Source organism: Nannobrachium achirus (genome assembly GCF_963921795.1).
Source record: "Nannobrachium achirus genome assembly, chromosome: 16".
Lineage (NCBI taxonomy): Eukaryota > Metazoa > Chordata > Actinopteri > Myctophiformes > Myctophidae > Nannobrachium > Nannobrachium achirus.
In genome coordinates, this window is record NC_137823.1 from 58080354 (window position 1) to 58098066 (window position 17713).

Consider the following 17713-nt stretch of genomic DNA (forward strand, 5'->3'; position numbering starts at 1 on the left):
AGACCCCTGCATTAGATGGATAGAATAAATTTGATTTGTTGCATATACCGGTACTTATTTTAGAATTTAGAGCTGCTTTAATCAATGTTGCCCTTGCCCAGCCGTAAAGTATTAATATAAGTAGGTCCTATTCAATATTAATTAAAAAAAAAAGAAGTGTGTTCATCTTTGTCCAGCACCTTTATTCTAGCTACATTGCTTTAGCATTCTGTCTGCGAGAGGGCTGTATTCACTTCCAGATTGAGGGCCACCTACATTACATTATTGCAAGTTCCAGCATGTGGAAGGCATAATCATGTTGTTTACTGCTAAATATAAAAAGCATTCATATGAAGTCTACCAGGCTAGCAGAGATCTTGGGTAATAACATAACATAACCAGCATTATACAGAGTAGCAGCATCAAATCCTCCCAGCACAGACTCCCAAGTTGTCCCAAGCTGTATTAGAAGTAATACTTGAAATGACTTAAATCAGGGGTCTTCAACGTTTTCAGGCCAAGGACCCCTTAGCTGAGAGAGAGATGAAGTAGGGACCCCTCTATTCTATAAATGAGCGATGCAGATTTTCATCGATTTCATAGATAGATTCATAGACTTGTTTGACAGCACTGTCATCAGTCTATGATGGATTTGTGTTTTTAGTTAAAACTTGACCTTTCACTCTGTACTTGGTCTGCTCTTTTTTTTACCTCTACTCCAAACCTATTTGCCGAAAATAGCCGATCTACAAGCTCGCAGGCGTTGAGAGCTTGTAGATCTGCTATTATTGGCTAAAGTCTTCTCCACAGAATATGGATGAGAGGGTTGTTAATTTAAAAGAATGATCCTATCACAAAGGTTTTGCGGCCCCCTGTAGTAACTCTGTGGACCCCCTGTTGAAGACCCCTGACTTAAATGAAATGATTAAAACAGACCTTTGATGTTTTGGTTCTGCAGAGGTGAACCATGGCCGAGCCGAACCCTAATCTTCTGTTTTGGTTCTGCAGAGGTGAACCATGGCCGAGCCGAACCCTAATCTTCTGTTTTGGTTGTGCAGAGGTGAACCATGGCCGAGCCGAACCCTAATCTTCTGTTTTGGTTCTGCAGAGGTGAACCATGGCCGAGCCGAACCCTAATCGTCCCCAGAGGAAGATGTCCACCGCGGGGGAGAGCCTCTACAAGGTGCTAGGGCTGGAGAAAGGAGCCACGGCCGAGGACATCAAGAAAGCGTACAGGTACATTAGGGCTGCGAATCTTTGGGTATCCCACGATTCGATTCAGAATCGATTCTTTTTCTTGGGGTCACGATTCGGGATTTCTTTCGATTCTTTCAAATCCAAGCGATTCAAATTCAGAAACGATTATTTTCCGATTTAAAAACGATTCTCAATTCAAAACGATTCTCTATTCAATTAATTGGATATCAGGATCTACTCCAGTCTGCTGGCATGAAAGCAGAGTACATTTACGTGGCTTTTATAATTGTAAAGGTTTTATCAACTTATTGCAATAATGTAAACACACAAAGGTAAAATCAAGACAACATCTGATTTATTCATGCTTGCACACATTCTTTTAACTTGTACAAACATAATATCAAAATAATAATAATAATAATAATTCATAAAAAAAATCATTAAAAAAAAAAAAAAAAAAAAAAATTTTGGAAAATGAGAATCGATTCTGAATCTTACCATGTTAGAAACCCAATTCGAATTAAAATCGTTTTTTTCCTGCACCCCTACAGTAGATCAGGGGTTCCCAAACTTTTTTGTCTCAGGGCACCCCATATATTTATTGTCTCCACCAGCCGAAGGCTGAGGGAGAGTATGTTTTCCCCTCCGTCCGTCCGTCCGTGCGTGCGTCCGTCCGTCCGTCCGTGCGTCCTCGCAGTTTGTGAGCGCCTAATCTCAGTCGCCGTTGGCCCGGACGCTGCCAAAGTGAGCACACACATTCCCTGGATGTCAATCTAGAACCTCTGGCCTAAATTTTTCAAATGGGCCTTTTCTAGTTATATATTTTTTTAAATCCGAGACACCCCTACATTATAATTTTCACTCCCAGCACCTTATATTTAGAGCATATTGTCGTTGTCAGGTGGAAACCTTGTATGTCCAAAACCGTTCGTTTTGTATTTAACATCTAAACAATTTACTAGGCGAGGCGTTGTGTGCTTGTAGATCTGCTGTTTTCACTAGTTTTGTGCGACAGTCTTGTATGATGAAGCAGGGCTTTGCTTTACCAAATGAAACTTGGAAATACAAGGTTCCTGCCCGACAGTGACGATATTTTAGTGATTATGTTGTGAGGAAAACGTTGAGATAACAGCCATTTTGGTTAGAACTGACTGAAAATAACTTTGTACTTCAAGTTTAAAATGATACTAAACATTTTTTTCAAGTGTCCAAATAAATTCCAAATATTATCAAATTATCTCGCGGCACCCACTTTGAAAACCCCTGCAGTAGGTGCACTATTCTACCAATTTTACCCATTTAGACCGGGTTCGCATTATTGCGTATTATTGTCTCCACCAGCCGAAGGCATGGGGGAGAGTATGTTTTCCTCTCCGTCCGTGCGTCCGTCCGTCCGTCCGTGCGTCCGTCCGTGCGTCCTCGCAGTTTGTGAGCGCCAAATCTCAGTCGCCGTTGGCCCGGTCGCTGCCAAAGTGAGCACACACATTCCCTGGATGCCAATCTAGAACCTCTGCCCTAAATTTTTCAAATGGGCCTTTTCTAGCGCCAACTAGTGGCCGATGTTTGCTAAACACATTTCTGTGCACTATTACAGATTTTGTCCAAAAATCCTACAAATCGGTAGGCAATATCTCGACAGTCATGTGATCGACACGGATCTGTCCGATTTTGCATATTCCATCCTGATTGAGCCGTTTTGAACAAAATGCCTCAAATCACAAACGCAAAGTGCAATTATCATGAAATCGCGCACACACGTTCCCACTAGGCCGAGGAAGAAATGCCACTTAATTTTTTTTAATCAGCCTCATGGTGGCGCTATAACAGCCCGATTTGTGGTTTTACCTATAACTCCACCGATCAGTTTCAAACTTTGTAAGCGCACTCCCAAGAGGCTAAGGATAAACCTTTGCCCTGCATTTTTCACATCAGCCTTTTATAGCGCCACCTTTGGGCCGACTTATGTAAAACACATTTTTGGATATTACTCCTTGAGATTTTATCCAAAAATCATGCAAATCGGTACACAGTATCTCTATAGTCATGTGATCAAGTCCGATCCGTCTGATATTTCATATTCCATCCTGATTGGCTAATATTAGCTTCCAAAGTTTGCAGGATTGCTCCGTTTTTGAACAAAATGCCTCAAATCATCAACGCAGCTTGCGATTACCGTGACATTTGCCACACATATTCCCACTAGGTCAAGGAACAAATGCTACCTTTTTAACATTGTCCTGTTATAGCGCCACCAGCAGGTAGACTTTAGCAAAACACATTTTTGGAACACAATGCTTGAAATCATGCATGCAGCGTCCGATTGCCATGAAAGATCTAAGGTGAAGAACATATGCCACCCTTTTTACATTGGCCTATTATACAGTAGCACCACCAGGACGCACGGCCTGGTGGAGACCTGTGCTCGGAAGAGCACTGCTTCTAGTTATTTTATGCTTTGGCTTTAAAAAATAGCAGATCTACAAGCTCACAGCGCGCACTGAGTGCCACGTTGCAAGCTTGTAGATCTACTATTTTTGAAAAATCGTGAACATTTGAATTTTGACCCGATTTTGACCCGATTCTATAAGTGTCTTCTAAATCCTTCTAAGATTTAAAAAAAAAAACACGTTTCTACGTCAGTGGTTCTCAAACTCTTTCATGTCAAGGAACCCTAGAATTATATGTATTTGGCCGCGGACCCCCGCCTCAAAATATTTATATTGGGGACCCCCCCAGAAGTAAATATTTGAGTTACAAATGTTCACTTTAAAAATGATATATTCATAGATTTGCACACATTTCATGATTTTTCAAAAATAGCAGATCTACAAGCTCGCAGCACGGCACTCGGTGACGCGCTGTGAGCTTGTATATCTGCTATTTTTCAATAGTTAAAGCATTCAATAATTCTAGGCCTAAATGGCTTATTGCATGAAGGATAAACGTGTTACCACAGATCTCCCCCAAGGATTGTCAATGACAGTCATAGACTTCTCAAACTGCCTTAGACCATTATTCTCAGGTTTGGTCCACAACACAGAAAAGCCAGCCAGGGAATGATAATATTGTTATTGGTTATTATCAGGTTACATTAATTAATCATTTGCTGTACTTTAGATGGTGGCTTTGCCATAGAACTGACCACTATGTTCCATGATTCATTATTCAGTATTTGCTAATTGAGTGATTTCTTTTTGAGTGTTTTTCAAATTACAATGCGCATCAGCCCTCATTTGCCAGTCAGTTACAGTAGCTACTGTATACAGTATGCCCCCTCTAGAGATCCTGGGAAAACAAACAGATGGCTAGCCTTAATTAATTGTAGTTGCAAGTCTGTTTGTTAAATATATACCGCTATTTTCAGTTTGGGGGGGGGGGGGGGGGTAGTGATTAGTGAACGTGACTCACTTCAGCAACGTTTTCAGTTGAAGCATTCTAGCCTGTCGTGTTAGACAGGCTATGCATATACTGTATGCCAGTTAGAGATGTGCCGATTGATCGGTGAGTGATCGCGATCGACCGATAATGCCTCTATCGGCTTTGCCGATCTACAAGCTAGATCAACTATTTTCACAATATTTAGCTGTGGGACACTGAATGTAACCTCAGCTTCAACTCCTACAAGTTGAATTGAATACTAAAGGACCTCTGCCTGCAATCTCCTAATGTTTGTACTTAATATACAATGTCAATGTTTTGTTAGAAGAATCATTAAATATATAAATGCTGCTACAGTAACACAATAAATAGAAGAATTGATGGATTTGACGCTGTAATCAGGAATACCGGTATCGGCAGATACTGATTTCCAGTTGATCGGTGATCGGTATCGGCAGATACTGCAATCGGAGCATCTCTAATGCCATTAATGAGCCAAGTAGCAAGGTATTGGTGTACATTTTGTAAACTGTTCAGGCAACTGTAGTTGATCCCCCATTCCATCCCTCTCTCAACATTTGGGAGAGGGTTTTCTGCGGGTGTTTCAGTCCGAGTGTATCAAAGGGTGCGTTCGGAAATGCGCACCGGTTCTGGTTAGGGTTAGGGTTAGGGTTAGTTTTAGGCATAGTTTTACTGAGGTTAGGTTTAGGGTTAGGGTTGGGTTTAGGCATAGTTTTACTGAGGTTAGGGGTAGGATTAGGGTTAGGTTTAGGCACTCACTACACTGAGCACACACCCAGTGCGCATTTCCGAACGCACCCTTTGATACACTCTGACTGAAACACCAGCAGAAAATAACACTCTCCCCTCAACATTTGTTTCCCTGTTCTTCATTTTACTTATCCTGCACTTCCTCAACCTTCTTCTCTTTCCTTCCTCCCTCCCTCCCTCCCTCCCTCCCTTTCCTCTGTTCTTCCCTCTCTCTTTCATTCCTTCCTTCTCTCGCCCTTCCCTTCCTTCCCCCACCGTCTTTCAGGAAGCTAGCGTTGAAGTTTCACCCAGATAAGAACCCGGACAACCCGGAAGCGGCCGACAAGTTCAAGGAGATCAACAACGCCAACTCCATCCTCAACGATGAGACCAAGAGGAAGATCTACGACGAGTACGGCTCCATGGGCCTGTACGTGTCGGAGCAGTTCGGCGAGGAGAGCGTCAAATACTACTTCCTCATGTCCAAGTGGTGGTTCAAGGTAAGACCAGTTGGAGCCGGCATGTAGGTGTCGCGTGATTCCTAAACCCACCAGGATTGAGTTAAGACCCGCCTCCTCTCGATAATATTAAGTATGAAAGTGCTCATGAACGTTAGTGCTGCTCGCTCAAGTGCAAAGTACCTACTACCTACTGATCCATTACAATAATACACGCAGCATAATAGGCCCAAAGCCATATCCAAACCATAACAATTTAACTGATAATCAGTAAGAGTATTTATTTTGAGCACAGTAGTGACAAATTAATAGCTTTCTCAGTACGTTTTTCTCTTTAGCAAAGTTACAAAGTTTTCCCTTTATTAAGCACAGTACAATTAAGTCAGTTTCAAGTTTTTTTTAGCACAGTTTATTTTGAGCACTGTAGTGAGAAATTAATAGTTGTGCATTGTGCAAATACAGGCTTTTCTCAAGTACAAGTCTTCATGCCTCTGACTTTATCCACCCTCCATGTGTCAGGCAGGGATTTCAGCCACTCCTGGAAGTCCTCGCGTTTCCGCGAGGCGGGTCTTAACTCAAGCCTGGTGGGTTTAGGAATCATGCGTAGGTGTCTGTTGTGTGGGTCTGTCTACTAGGGATGGCCAAAGGGAGACATTTTCTTAACTGGTCACCGGTGGGCCTTATCGGTTAACTAACCGTTAACCGTTATGGAAATGTGTTCAAAATGTGCTATTTTACCGATTTAAAAAAAGGAAATACACCCGTTTTTTTCCCGTAATAAAGTGTCATATTTACACATTAAAAACAATACAACTAGGAGGAACAAGAATACAAATGTTTTCTTTAAGAAATGTGTTTTTTGCAGCAGCGAGTGGCTCACACAGTAGATCGACTCTTTCCTCCGCTCCTCTGAGTTTGTTGTGTAGAGCAATAACTTCCATTCGTATGACGTTTGGATGGTTGAAACATCGGCTAAGAAACGTGGTGTCATTTTCTTCTCTCTCGCCCGTGTTTTGTGTGTGCTGAAACGATCATTTAACCTGACTGCGCCAGATGGTGGCAGTAGTGCGTACCGCCCTACTTTACCATCTGAGATCTCTCGGGGAGAGTTGATAACACTCGTAAAGTCCCGGGCCGGACAAATCAGCGGCAGCTACGGGCGGGCTCTGAGCGGCTCTGAGCCAATAGAGTCTGATTGCAGACCACGTGGAAACCCAGGAGGCGGATACTGGGTGTAACGTCATGCAGACAGGCCAATATGAGTGGTTGGAGTTGGCACTCCCAGACTGTGATAGAGAGACGGCCCCATCCAATCACCTGCTAAAGAATTTGAAAAAATGGCCCGCCCCTTACATCGGGTCTGCCCGAGCAATCCCAGATGATGGTAAACAGAGCGGTATGCAGCCAGGCATACGCACTCCTGCCATCATCTGGCGCAGTCAGGTTAGCGATCATTGCGACTCTGTGAGCTTTTTGCATATCCTACTCTGTAAATAAGACTGCTGATTTAACGTTCCACTCATCGTCAACATGTAACTTTAGAAAGTTGTGTTTTAAGCTCTTCTTAAACAGGATTCTGTTTTGGAAAATCCAATCAGAGCTTTAATTTGTTTCCTGAAGCCAGTGTGATGCAGACTCGCAGTTGCTTGCATGCATGGATGTTACACAGGCGCGAATAGTTGAATGGTTGATGTATTGGTGTCCGAGGCTTTTGGTGTGACATGGGTTGATTTGTTTTTATCGGTCACCATTAACCGTTAGTGTTTACCGGTAACCAATTTCTTAGCGGTTAAACGGTAACGGTTAACTGTTGGCCATCCCTACTGTCTATGCTTGGAAACCAGCCTTGTTCATAGATATGATGCTTGGGGCTGTGCTTGACTCAGACTTTAGTTGAATTGGATTCAGTTAGGGCTGTCACGATATGACATTTTACATGACGATTAATTGTCACTCAAATAATTGGCGATTAACGATTTAATTGTGTATTTGTCGTTGATAATTACATTTCTGTTTGGCTTTTAGGCTTTGAAGTTGCATATGGTAGATATGACACATAACCTAAATATACAAAGAAATTACTGACACATTTGACAACTTACTACTTAAAAAATAACATTGATAATGGAAATAGCCGATCTACAAGCTCACAACGCGTTGTGAGCTTGTAGATCTGCTATTTCCACTATTTCTGACATTTTTCAACATTCACGATTATGACGATTATGACAAAATAATTGCGATAATATCAAATAATCACGATTAGACGATTATGTAATAATTGTGACAGCCCTAGATTCAGTAGTTCAATAGGACGGTTTGACCATTCATTTTATGTGTAACGGTCTGCAGTGACATACTGTACATATCATTGCTGTCAGGCTGCAATCTTTACATGTAAAACTGTTACTTACTTACTTTCAGGAAATGGAAAAATTAACATGTATTTCAATGGATCCAATGTAGTTATTTACTCACAAGCTGTACAAACCTCAATTGGTTAAGTATATAAAAACCCTCAGACAGATGTCCCTATTCTGTGGGGAACAGTCTTGTGAAAATAGCAGACCTAAAATTCACAATGCAGCATATTTTGAGCTTGTATCAGCTATTTTAAGCAAAGGTTTAGCGTAGAGCTAAAACGGGAGGAGGCCAATAGTATAGAGCCCTCGAGAATCCGGTCAACTAAGTATAGTGTCGAGGCAATCTATATTGGGGTACTCATACAATGTGGGAGTGGAGTGGACACATTGATAAGACAGAGACAACAACTCAGATCAGAGTAGTGTCAACAAAGGCTGCTCAGGGCTCACACAAATATGAAAATTACATATCACGAGTTTGTAGATCGGCTATTTCCACTCAATGTTTTTTTTTAAGTGTAAAGTTGTCAAATATGTCCTTCATGTCTTTGTATATTGAGGTTATGTGTCATATCTGCGATGTGCAACTTCAAAGCCTATACAAACCAAACAGACGACAAAAACACAATTAAATCGTTAATCGCAATTATCTGAGAGACAATTAATCGTCATGTAAAATGTCATAATCGTGACAGCCCTAGTTCCCGGCTTGAAAAATATAGTTACGTTAAGGGATTCCAGGTCTAAATTGGTAAATACACAGTATATTTTTTAATGCTCTGTCTTTTTAGAATGTCTCCCTTCCGCAATACTTTAAAGAGTGACAGTGTCAACATAAACAAAGCGCATCAGAAGTCATGTTTTTGAACTTGACCTTTTATTGTGAACAGTAGCCTTAAGCTGTGTCTGAGATGGTAGAGATAAGGTTGAGACAACAGCAGCAGGTTCTCTGTATGTAGACTTAGCTGATGTTCTGTCCTCTCACTCTAACTCAAGCGTTAATGAGTTGAAGCTGTTCTGTGTGACTCGCAGACATTTAGAAGTCCCCAGTGTCTCTCATAGCTGTTTGGTATCAGTGAGTCAGTATGGATGACGGCAAGGAAAACATAAGATGCATTGAGATCCGACTTCAGAAGATGATAGTGACAATACAAGAGGTTAGATGATAACAGGGTTCCCACGGTCATGAAATTCCTGGAAATAATATTTTGAAATTAGAAAAATATTTTTCCAGTACTGGAAAAGTTTTGGAATTGATCAAGGGTCCTGGAAGGTCCTGGAAAAAAATAGCTATGCATTGTCTTTGGTTATTGATTTTGTTAATACCTCTGAAATGACAAATTAAACATTGGCCAAATTGTCAAATATTAGAGGCAGAAATTGTGAAAATAGCCGATTATTTTCACAATGAAACCGTGTTATACAAAATTCCTCTACTCTTAGTGCTCGTCAGGGTGCCGGGGTCCCCAGTTCACATATGTGTCCCAAACTCACTGAGAGCCAGTCATCTCGGAAAGTACAGCTTTAGACAGGGACTGAAAATACCTTTTTTTTTTTTTCTCACTAAAATGTGATAAAGCCACTAAAGCATTTCATAAATTTCAGGCTACATTTCACTTAAACGCCAGAGCTTAACTCTGCATGTAAATAAGACTTTTTTTAATTAATGTGAGAGATCGTCAGGTCATTTGCAGGTTAGAAATTTATTTAGAACTTGAATATCTCAAAAGTAGTATTTCAGCATGGCATCATTCTATAAGCCATATCTTCAAAACTGTTGGGTCAATCTCCACAACCAATATATCATTTTGTAGCTATGATCCCCAGCTTTCAAATGAAATGAAAAAATGAAAATGAATAAAAATCCAATGACTGGCTCCCAGCCAAATTGGGACACATATGATTATTTTGGGGGTCACGGCCTGAAAAGGTTGAGAACCACTGGCATACACTGGCTGTCTTTGGGCATTGCGCGTAGGAGTAAGCGACTCGTTATGAGCTGAATTATTGTTATATAGTCCTGGAAATCGGATTAAATATTCTGGAAAAGTTTTGGAAAAGTTTTGGAAATTAATTGGTAAAAATGTGTGGGAACCCTGTGATAAACACTTGGGTGTTTTTCCCTTTGGTCCACTGAGCTCTTCAGTCTAATCTGATTTGTGCAGTGATGAATCATAAGTGATGCATCATAACAACACTGTTTGTATTGACAGTTGAGAGTGTAGTCGGGGTGTACAATATGTCTGCATGACAATTAGAATCAACTTTGTCACGATATGATCACAGGTGTAAAAGAGGGGGTTAAATTATTTTCATGTCAACGGTTTCAGGAAGAGTTGTTATAGTGAAGAGAGAATAGAGAAGAAAGGAACACAACTCGGAACAGGTCAAACAGGAAGGCACAGACAAAACAAATATACGATATCTAATATACGGGTGCATGATAAAAAGCAATTAATAGGTGGCACAGGGTTCCCCAATAGGCGGCACGCGGACTGGTTCTGTCCGGCCCCCACCAACCCCAAAAGAAAAAAAGAAAAAACGTAAGCTTACCATAATCACAGTAATCCTTAATCATTTTCAATCATATTCAAGGCCTTTTGGAGAGGAATGAAACAGACACAGAGCACTGCAGAGGGAAGGTGTGTTTGTCTGTGTCCAGCTGATGCCAGTAAGTAGTTGACGGCCCCTCGTTAATGGATCAAAGGAAGGCAATTACGTCTCTGCACTGTTCAACTAGCTGCTGTTATACAGATGCATAATTTTCAAGCAGACTGGTTTATTGGTTCTTAACTTATTTTGTTTCAACTTTAAGGAGTGCATTTCTCATAATAATTATAATAATGGTGGTATAAGAGCAGCAACAACACTAGTATATCTGAACTGTCGCTGGAGTAGCGGGAACACCGCCGTCGCCCCCTGCAATGTTGTGGCCCTCGGCTTCGTACCCTTGACATAATTCGGCACTTGGAGAAAACTACTTGGTGAACCCCATTATTTATGTTTCAAATGAATGCCCTACTGTAGTGTTTTGTGACAATACAGTGTCACACAAGTTGGAAAAATTAGCTGATCTGCCATCTTATCTGCTATTTCGTAAAGAAATTAAGTGAAAGAAGTGGATAGGTCTGTGTGTGTGGGGTTTGTCAATATTGAATCAATGAAAGGTATTAAGAGTTTGTGACTAAACAATAACTACATTGGATCCATTGGTACTGTTTCTTTTTTCTCTTGGTTCTTTTTAAGATTTTATGAAAGGTTAGGGCGTTTTGGGCCTACAAGGTTTCCACCCGACACCAAGGATATGTTGAATGGCACAGGTTTTTCTACAGGAATCAGGGGGGAAATGATACAAAGAAAGCAACCTACTGTACTGTAGGTACATACAGTAGATATGTTTGCATGGCAGAGAGGCCTGTTGGAAATGGCAGATGATTAACAGCTCTGACACGTTTGACATTGGAGAGGTCGCCTTGAAAACCAGACTTGCTGCATGTTGGAGAGTCACTGGCCAGCTGAACCTGACCACCATTAAATGCCCAGACCAGGCAGGGGTCTTCAACGTTTTCAGGCTAAGGACCCCTTAGCTGAGAGAGAGATGAAGCAGGGACCCCCACAACCTTTTCATAGATTCCATATTTTGTGGTTTGACAGCAACGATCATCAATGTATTTTGGATTCATGTCAATTTGTGTTTTCAGATATTTAACCACTTGAACCGTCAATACTTGATAAACTTGACCTTTCACTACTTAATCTGCTCTTTTCCCCCTCTATACCAAAGCTTTTTGCCGAAAATACACACAACGCCTCAAAAATATACAGCTTGTAGATCTGCTATTTTTGGCTAACGTTCTCAGAATATGGAAGCTCTGGGTCAAGTGGTTAATATAAAAAAGGAGAAAAAAAATCCATCACACAAAGATTTGAAGGACCCCCTGTTGTAACTCTGACGACCCCCTAAAGGTCCTGTACCCCCTGTTGAACACCCCTGGCCTAGACCTCTTAAATGTGACCCAAGTTGTTGCCTCCCTTTGGTCTCTGTCTGGACCCAGACTGGATTTCTTTTGGTTTTGGTCCTGAGTCTGACTTTGACCCGATGGATCTTTCTGAACTGGAGAGAGTGGACCTGTCATGGTGTCCTACAGCGTCTACCCATGGAGAACTGTGGTAGGCAGCTGGCTGTGACTGTAGGTTTTGCAGCATGGAATGCATGTCCTGTGTGTGGGTGGGTGGCTAGTAGGCAGCGGCTTTCCCCACCACCCTGCAGTGCTGTCAGAGATACTGTAGACCTGTGGACACAATGTGATCGTCCACAGGGACCAACTGCATCTTTTTATAGTATAGTTCTTCTATATGGCGAGTGCAAGACAACGATAGAGGCATCTATGCATGTGTATTAGGGGTGTAACGATACATTTTTACAGCGATACGATACGCATCACGATACATGGTTAACCATACGATACATGGCCGATATTGGTTCATTCATGGCGATACGATTCGATTCGATGATTTAAAATCGATATAGTAACTATTTAGCAAAGAAATGAAATCTGTAAAACGTGTAAAAATAATCTATTATTATGGAAGTATACGCTGTGATTATCTAGCAAATACATGGACATTATATTTCGACACATGGACAAACCCACCTTGACATGAACACAGAGATTACACACATTTATTGATAGACCAAGAGTAGCTATATGGAATGGAAAGGTAATTAGACCCCTCACAAATACTTAGTTTCCATACGATTCCATTACGATTAGCGCATTTTAAAACGATACCGATACGATACAAAGCCAAAACGGTACGATATTTTGCTTTTGCAAACGATATTGTAGATCATTGCAAATTAAAATCGATTTTTCGATTCAGTTACTATATCGTTACACCCATAGTTTGTATGGCCCTACATGCACGTCTGCATACATGCATATTGGGGAGTGTGATAAATAATAAATTGCAATATATAATGTTTTCTAATGCCTTGTGAAACTGACTCTCTGGTTCAGTATGTATAAAAACACCCTTTGCTTGATTGTTGTGTTCAAACTGCCAGGGCTGCACAATCTATATCTATGCACACATTGCACAGAATCCTTGTGTGACTGTGTGTCTGTCCGTGTGTCCGTGTGCCGTGCATATCTGGAGAACCATCCAACCGTTTGACTCGGCACGCGTATCACAGAGAACCCAAGGGAGAGTCAGTTGGATCATCATCATCCATAAATCTATTGATCCAGACATATCTAGAAATCCTCAAATCTCTTTATTGGTCAATCTGTGTCCCATTTATGCCCATACTGTATATGGAGCTCCTTGATCAATATGATATTGTAGTACTCATGTCATAGACTGGCCGCCAAGTACTATGATTGTGACCAATTTTCAGACCACCCCTTAAACCAGGGGTTCTCAACCTTTTAAGTCTGCGACCCCCAAAATAATCATATTTTAACTGGGGACCCCCCACCCTGACGAGCACTAAGAGTTGAGTCATTACATTTTGCGGTTCTATTGTGAAAATATTAGATCTACATGCTCAGTGCTCACAACGCCTCACAACGCATTTAGCATACGCTCTTCTCCGGAGCAACTTACGAAGTGCAGTATCAGAGTAAAGTGGCAGGAACCATAGTCAACCAACAACAGGATTGGTGGGAAAATAAACAGACTTTAATCCCTCATGAAAGTCAAGTCTATATTTTATTTTATACAACGCCAAATCTCAACAGAGGTTATCTACGAGCACTTTTCATATAGAGCAGGTCTAGCCGCTACTCTTTACTTAAAGAAATACAGTCTCTTGGGTTGCTGTCATTTACTGTTGTGCTATTTTCTCTGCTCTGCAGTCTGCATGGATAACAGGGTTACACTCTGTGTTCTCCTTTGTCCTTCAAGATCAACCCTGACTGCAAATACACACACACGCGCGCACACACACACACACACACACACACACACACACACACACACACACACACACACACACACACACACACACACACACACACACACACACACACACACACACACACACACACACTCTCTCTCTCTCTCTCTCTCTCTCTCTCTCTACTGGGTTCTAAGGACCAAATTAGGGATCGACCAATTATCGAAACGGGCGATAATCGAAGTCGATATTCATAACATTTATTAATATCACAAAATATCGATATCGGGGAAAACAAGTTGAAAAATAATTGATATCTTTTTTTTATTATTTATTTATTTATTTATTTATTTATATGTTGTTTACATGTGCAATTGTCATTGCACCCATTTCAATGTAATGTATGACGTTATTGCCAATATGCCTCTCCAAACTCAAAGTCCGTACCCACAATTGTATTCGGAGCTAATTGAACATAGATCTGCCTGGGTTGTTGCCAGATCCTCTGTTATGATCATTTCCGATGCACCTCCACCTACTACAGGCAGGGGTGTTGCACCAAATTCTGGGCCCTGGGTACAAGGAAACTATTGAAAAATAGTAGATAATACAAGCTCACTATTTTTGTCTTTGAAGGTTTTTCAATGTTTCCATGTCAGTGGTGCTCAAACCTTTTCATGTGAAGGACCCCCAAAATGATAATGTATTTGGCCACGGACCCCCATCTCAAAATATTTAGTTCCAGGGACAAAGAGTTTGCTTAAAAAAATAACATATATTCAAAGATTTGCACACATTTTCACGACGTTTAAAAAAAAATTGCAGATATACAAGTTCGCAGCGCGTCACTCGGTGCCGTGCTGTGAGCTTGTATATCTGCTATTTTTCCTTGGGCCCTAGTAACTCAGTCCCACTTTTCTCCCCCTTGTGACGCTCCTGACTACAGGCCTACCTTTTAAAGTGTCTTGGTGTGGTTGTGTGTCTGTGCAGAGCCTGTTGCTGTGCTGCACGTTGTCGTCGTGCTGCTGCTGTTGCTGCTGCTGCTGTTTCTGCTGTGGGAAGTGCAAGCCTCCCGAGGACGACGAGAACTACCAGTACGTCGACCCAGAGGACCTGGAGGCCCAGATCAAAGCAGAGACGCAGGACGGAGGTGAGACGCCACTCTGTGTGTGTGTGTGTGTGTGTGTGTGTGTGTGTGTGTGTGTGTGTGTGTGTGTGTGTGTGTGTGTGTGTGTGTGTGTGTGTGTGTGTGTGTGTGTGTGCGTGTGCGCGCGTGCGTGCGCAATTGTTTTCACAGGGAAGGGTGTTTGACGTTACAGGTATATTACGATTAATTGTAATCATTGCTATAGTGCAGGGTTCCACAATTCTCAGCCGGTGCGAGGCGTTGTGTGCTTGTAGATCGGCTGTTTTCACTACTTTTGTGCGACGGCCTTGTATGATTTGCGAAAGAACTTACAAATTTGGAGATACGAGATTTCCAGCCGACAACGATGATATACTAGTGTTGTTGCTGCTCTTATACCACCATTATTACTGGGGTTGGTGTGGGCCAGACAGTTTAGGGAACCCTGCTATAGTGTTTTTGTTGGACGTAACAGGAGTGTCCCAGGCTTTTCAGTACTTGTGTAAGCAGAAAATAAAATGTCAGGTCAGGAATCAGGATACCAATTATATCCAATCAGGAGGGAGACACAAAGATAATTTAGTTTTCAGTTTTATAGTGTTCCAGTTCCAATGTTGTTTCCTCACTTCCAACATAACTTCTTGTATCCTGATCTGAAATGTTTTTCTGTTTACTTAGAAAGCTGGAGAGACGAGCAGAGCCTTGTCCCTGAACAAACACTTTAGGGTTGATGCCATGGCTGGCCATAAATCATAACTCTTGTAGAGTGTGTTTATTTTGAAGACGTTTTCTCTCTACAAGAGTTGTAAAGGGGAGCCCACTCCCCCTTTACAACTCTTGTAGATAACTCTCACCGGCTGAGAGGGTCGGAAACACTCGGTTTCCCAACTCCTCTCAACCGGTGCATACTACCCCGGTAACCACTCGCCTCTTGTGGCTTATTGCTTTAACATACAAGCTGGCCGAAATCAAACACACGTGACACCTGTGTGTCGAGACATCACGCATCTGTTGCGCAGGAGTAGTGGATCTCGTTGGAACGTCCACCGGAGAACAAGCAACACAGTAAGTGCGATCACGGTGCAAGGGATGGCAATCGAAGGCCGTCAAGTTCCCTCCTTCCATTCTCTCTCCTTCAACCATTCCTGGCCTCTCGCCTCTTTCATCAGGATCTCCACAGATGCCCCTCTTTCAGCCTGAGTGAACACCGTCACTTCCTCCCTACAGAGAGAAGGGAGAAGACTTGGGGGTGGGTTTAATACTGGAGAGAGATGCCTAATTCACCCTTTGTCAGCCTTCTGATTGGTCCCTGACTGACCAACCAGCAGGCTCTTTCTGCCTTGTCCCGCCCTGGTTCCGCCTTTTTTATGTTGAATTGGCTAAAACATAATTTTTGGATAAATAAAACATAAAAAAACATGCCCAGTCACTATACCGCACCTGCAAAGCTCCTTTTTACTGAAACCAAGTTTAAAATGAGAATTGAATACACAGAATAACAATAAGAAGCAACAGAATTTCAATGGTAGTGGATGGAGAGAAAGGACTTTTGTCCCACCAAGACACAGCAACCAATGGGTGCGAAGAGGGGCGGGACAACGGGCGGGACTTGACAAAGGGTGAATTCATACGCTCCCAACGTGTCCACAGATGTGACGCGTTTTGAGCTTGTAGGTCGGCTATTTTCGGCATTGCTGTGCCGTCGTGTGCTGAGGTATGAATTGGGCTTTAGAGCGAGAGGGGGAGGTGAGGGGAGGGGAGGGAGGGGAGGTGAGGGGAGGTGAGGGGAGGGGAGGGGAGGGGAGGGGAGGGGAGGGGAACTTGGGCAAGTCTGCCGCAAGCCAGCAGGCCACAGATGGGAACCGGAGCAGTCCAAAAAGTGTGTCTGTGTTTGTCACACATGAATGGATGTGCCTACTGTGAACGTGAGCAAACGAGTGTGTGTACCAATATGGCACTTTTCCCCGGGGTAGTAGTGTATGCCTCTGCTTACTACCATCTCTAACATGATGTGCTGTTTATGGTCCTTTTCCCCGGGGTAGTAGTGTATGCCTCTGCTTACTACCATCTCTAACATGATGTGCTGTTTATGGTCCTTTTCCCCGGGGTAGTAGTATGTATGCCTCTGCTTACTACCATCTCTAACATGATGTGCTGTTTATGGTCCTTTTCCCCGGGGTAGTAGTATGTATGCCTCTGCTTACTACCATCTCTAACATGATGTGCTGTTTATGGTCCTTTTCCCCGGGGTAGTAGTGTATGCCTCTGCTTACTACCATCTCTAACATGATGTGCTGTTTATGGTCCTTTTCCCCGGGGTAGTAGTGTATGCCTCTGCTTACTACCATCTCTAACATGATGTGCTGTTTATGGTCCTTTTCCCCGGGGTAGTAGTATGTATGCCTCTGCTTACTACCATCTCTAACATGATGTGCTGTTTATGGTCCTTTTCCCCGGGGTAGTAGTGTATGTCTCTGCTTACTACCATCTCTAACATGATGTGCTGTTTATGGTCCTTTTCCCCGGGGTAGTAGTGTATGCCTCTGCTTACTACCATCTC

General features: G+C 42.3%; 1 protein-coding gene across 2 annotated transcripts in view; it reads left to right on the plus strand.

Moving 5' to 3' along the window:
- The window catches only part of dnajc5ga (DnaJ (Hsp40) homolog, subfamily C, member 5 gamma a), a 50063-nt gene that overhangs the window by 15741 nt on the left and 16609 nt on the right, over window positions 1-17713 (plus strand). For both annotated transcript variants that reach the window (XM_080744249.1, XM_080744250.1), the window contains exons 2-4: window positions 1088-1215; window positions 5591-5804; window positions 15018-15177. In XM_080744249.1, the coding sequence (XP_080600375.1) occupies window positions 1097-1215; window positions 5591-5804; window positions 15018-15177 (493 nt within the window). In that variant the 5' untranslated portion in view covers window positions 1088-1096. The remainder of the gene's footprint in view (window positions 1-1087; window positions 1216-5590; window positions 5805-15017; window positions 15178-17713) is intronic.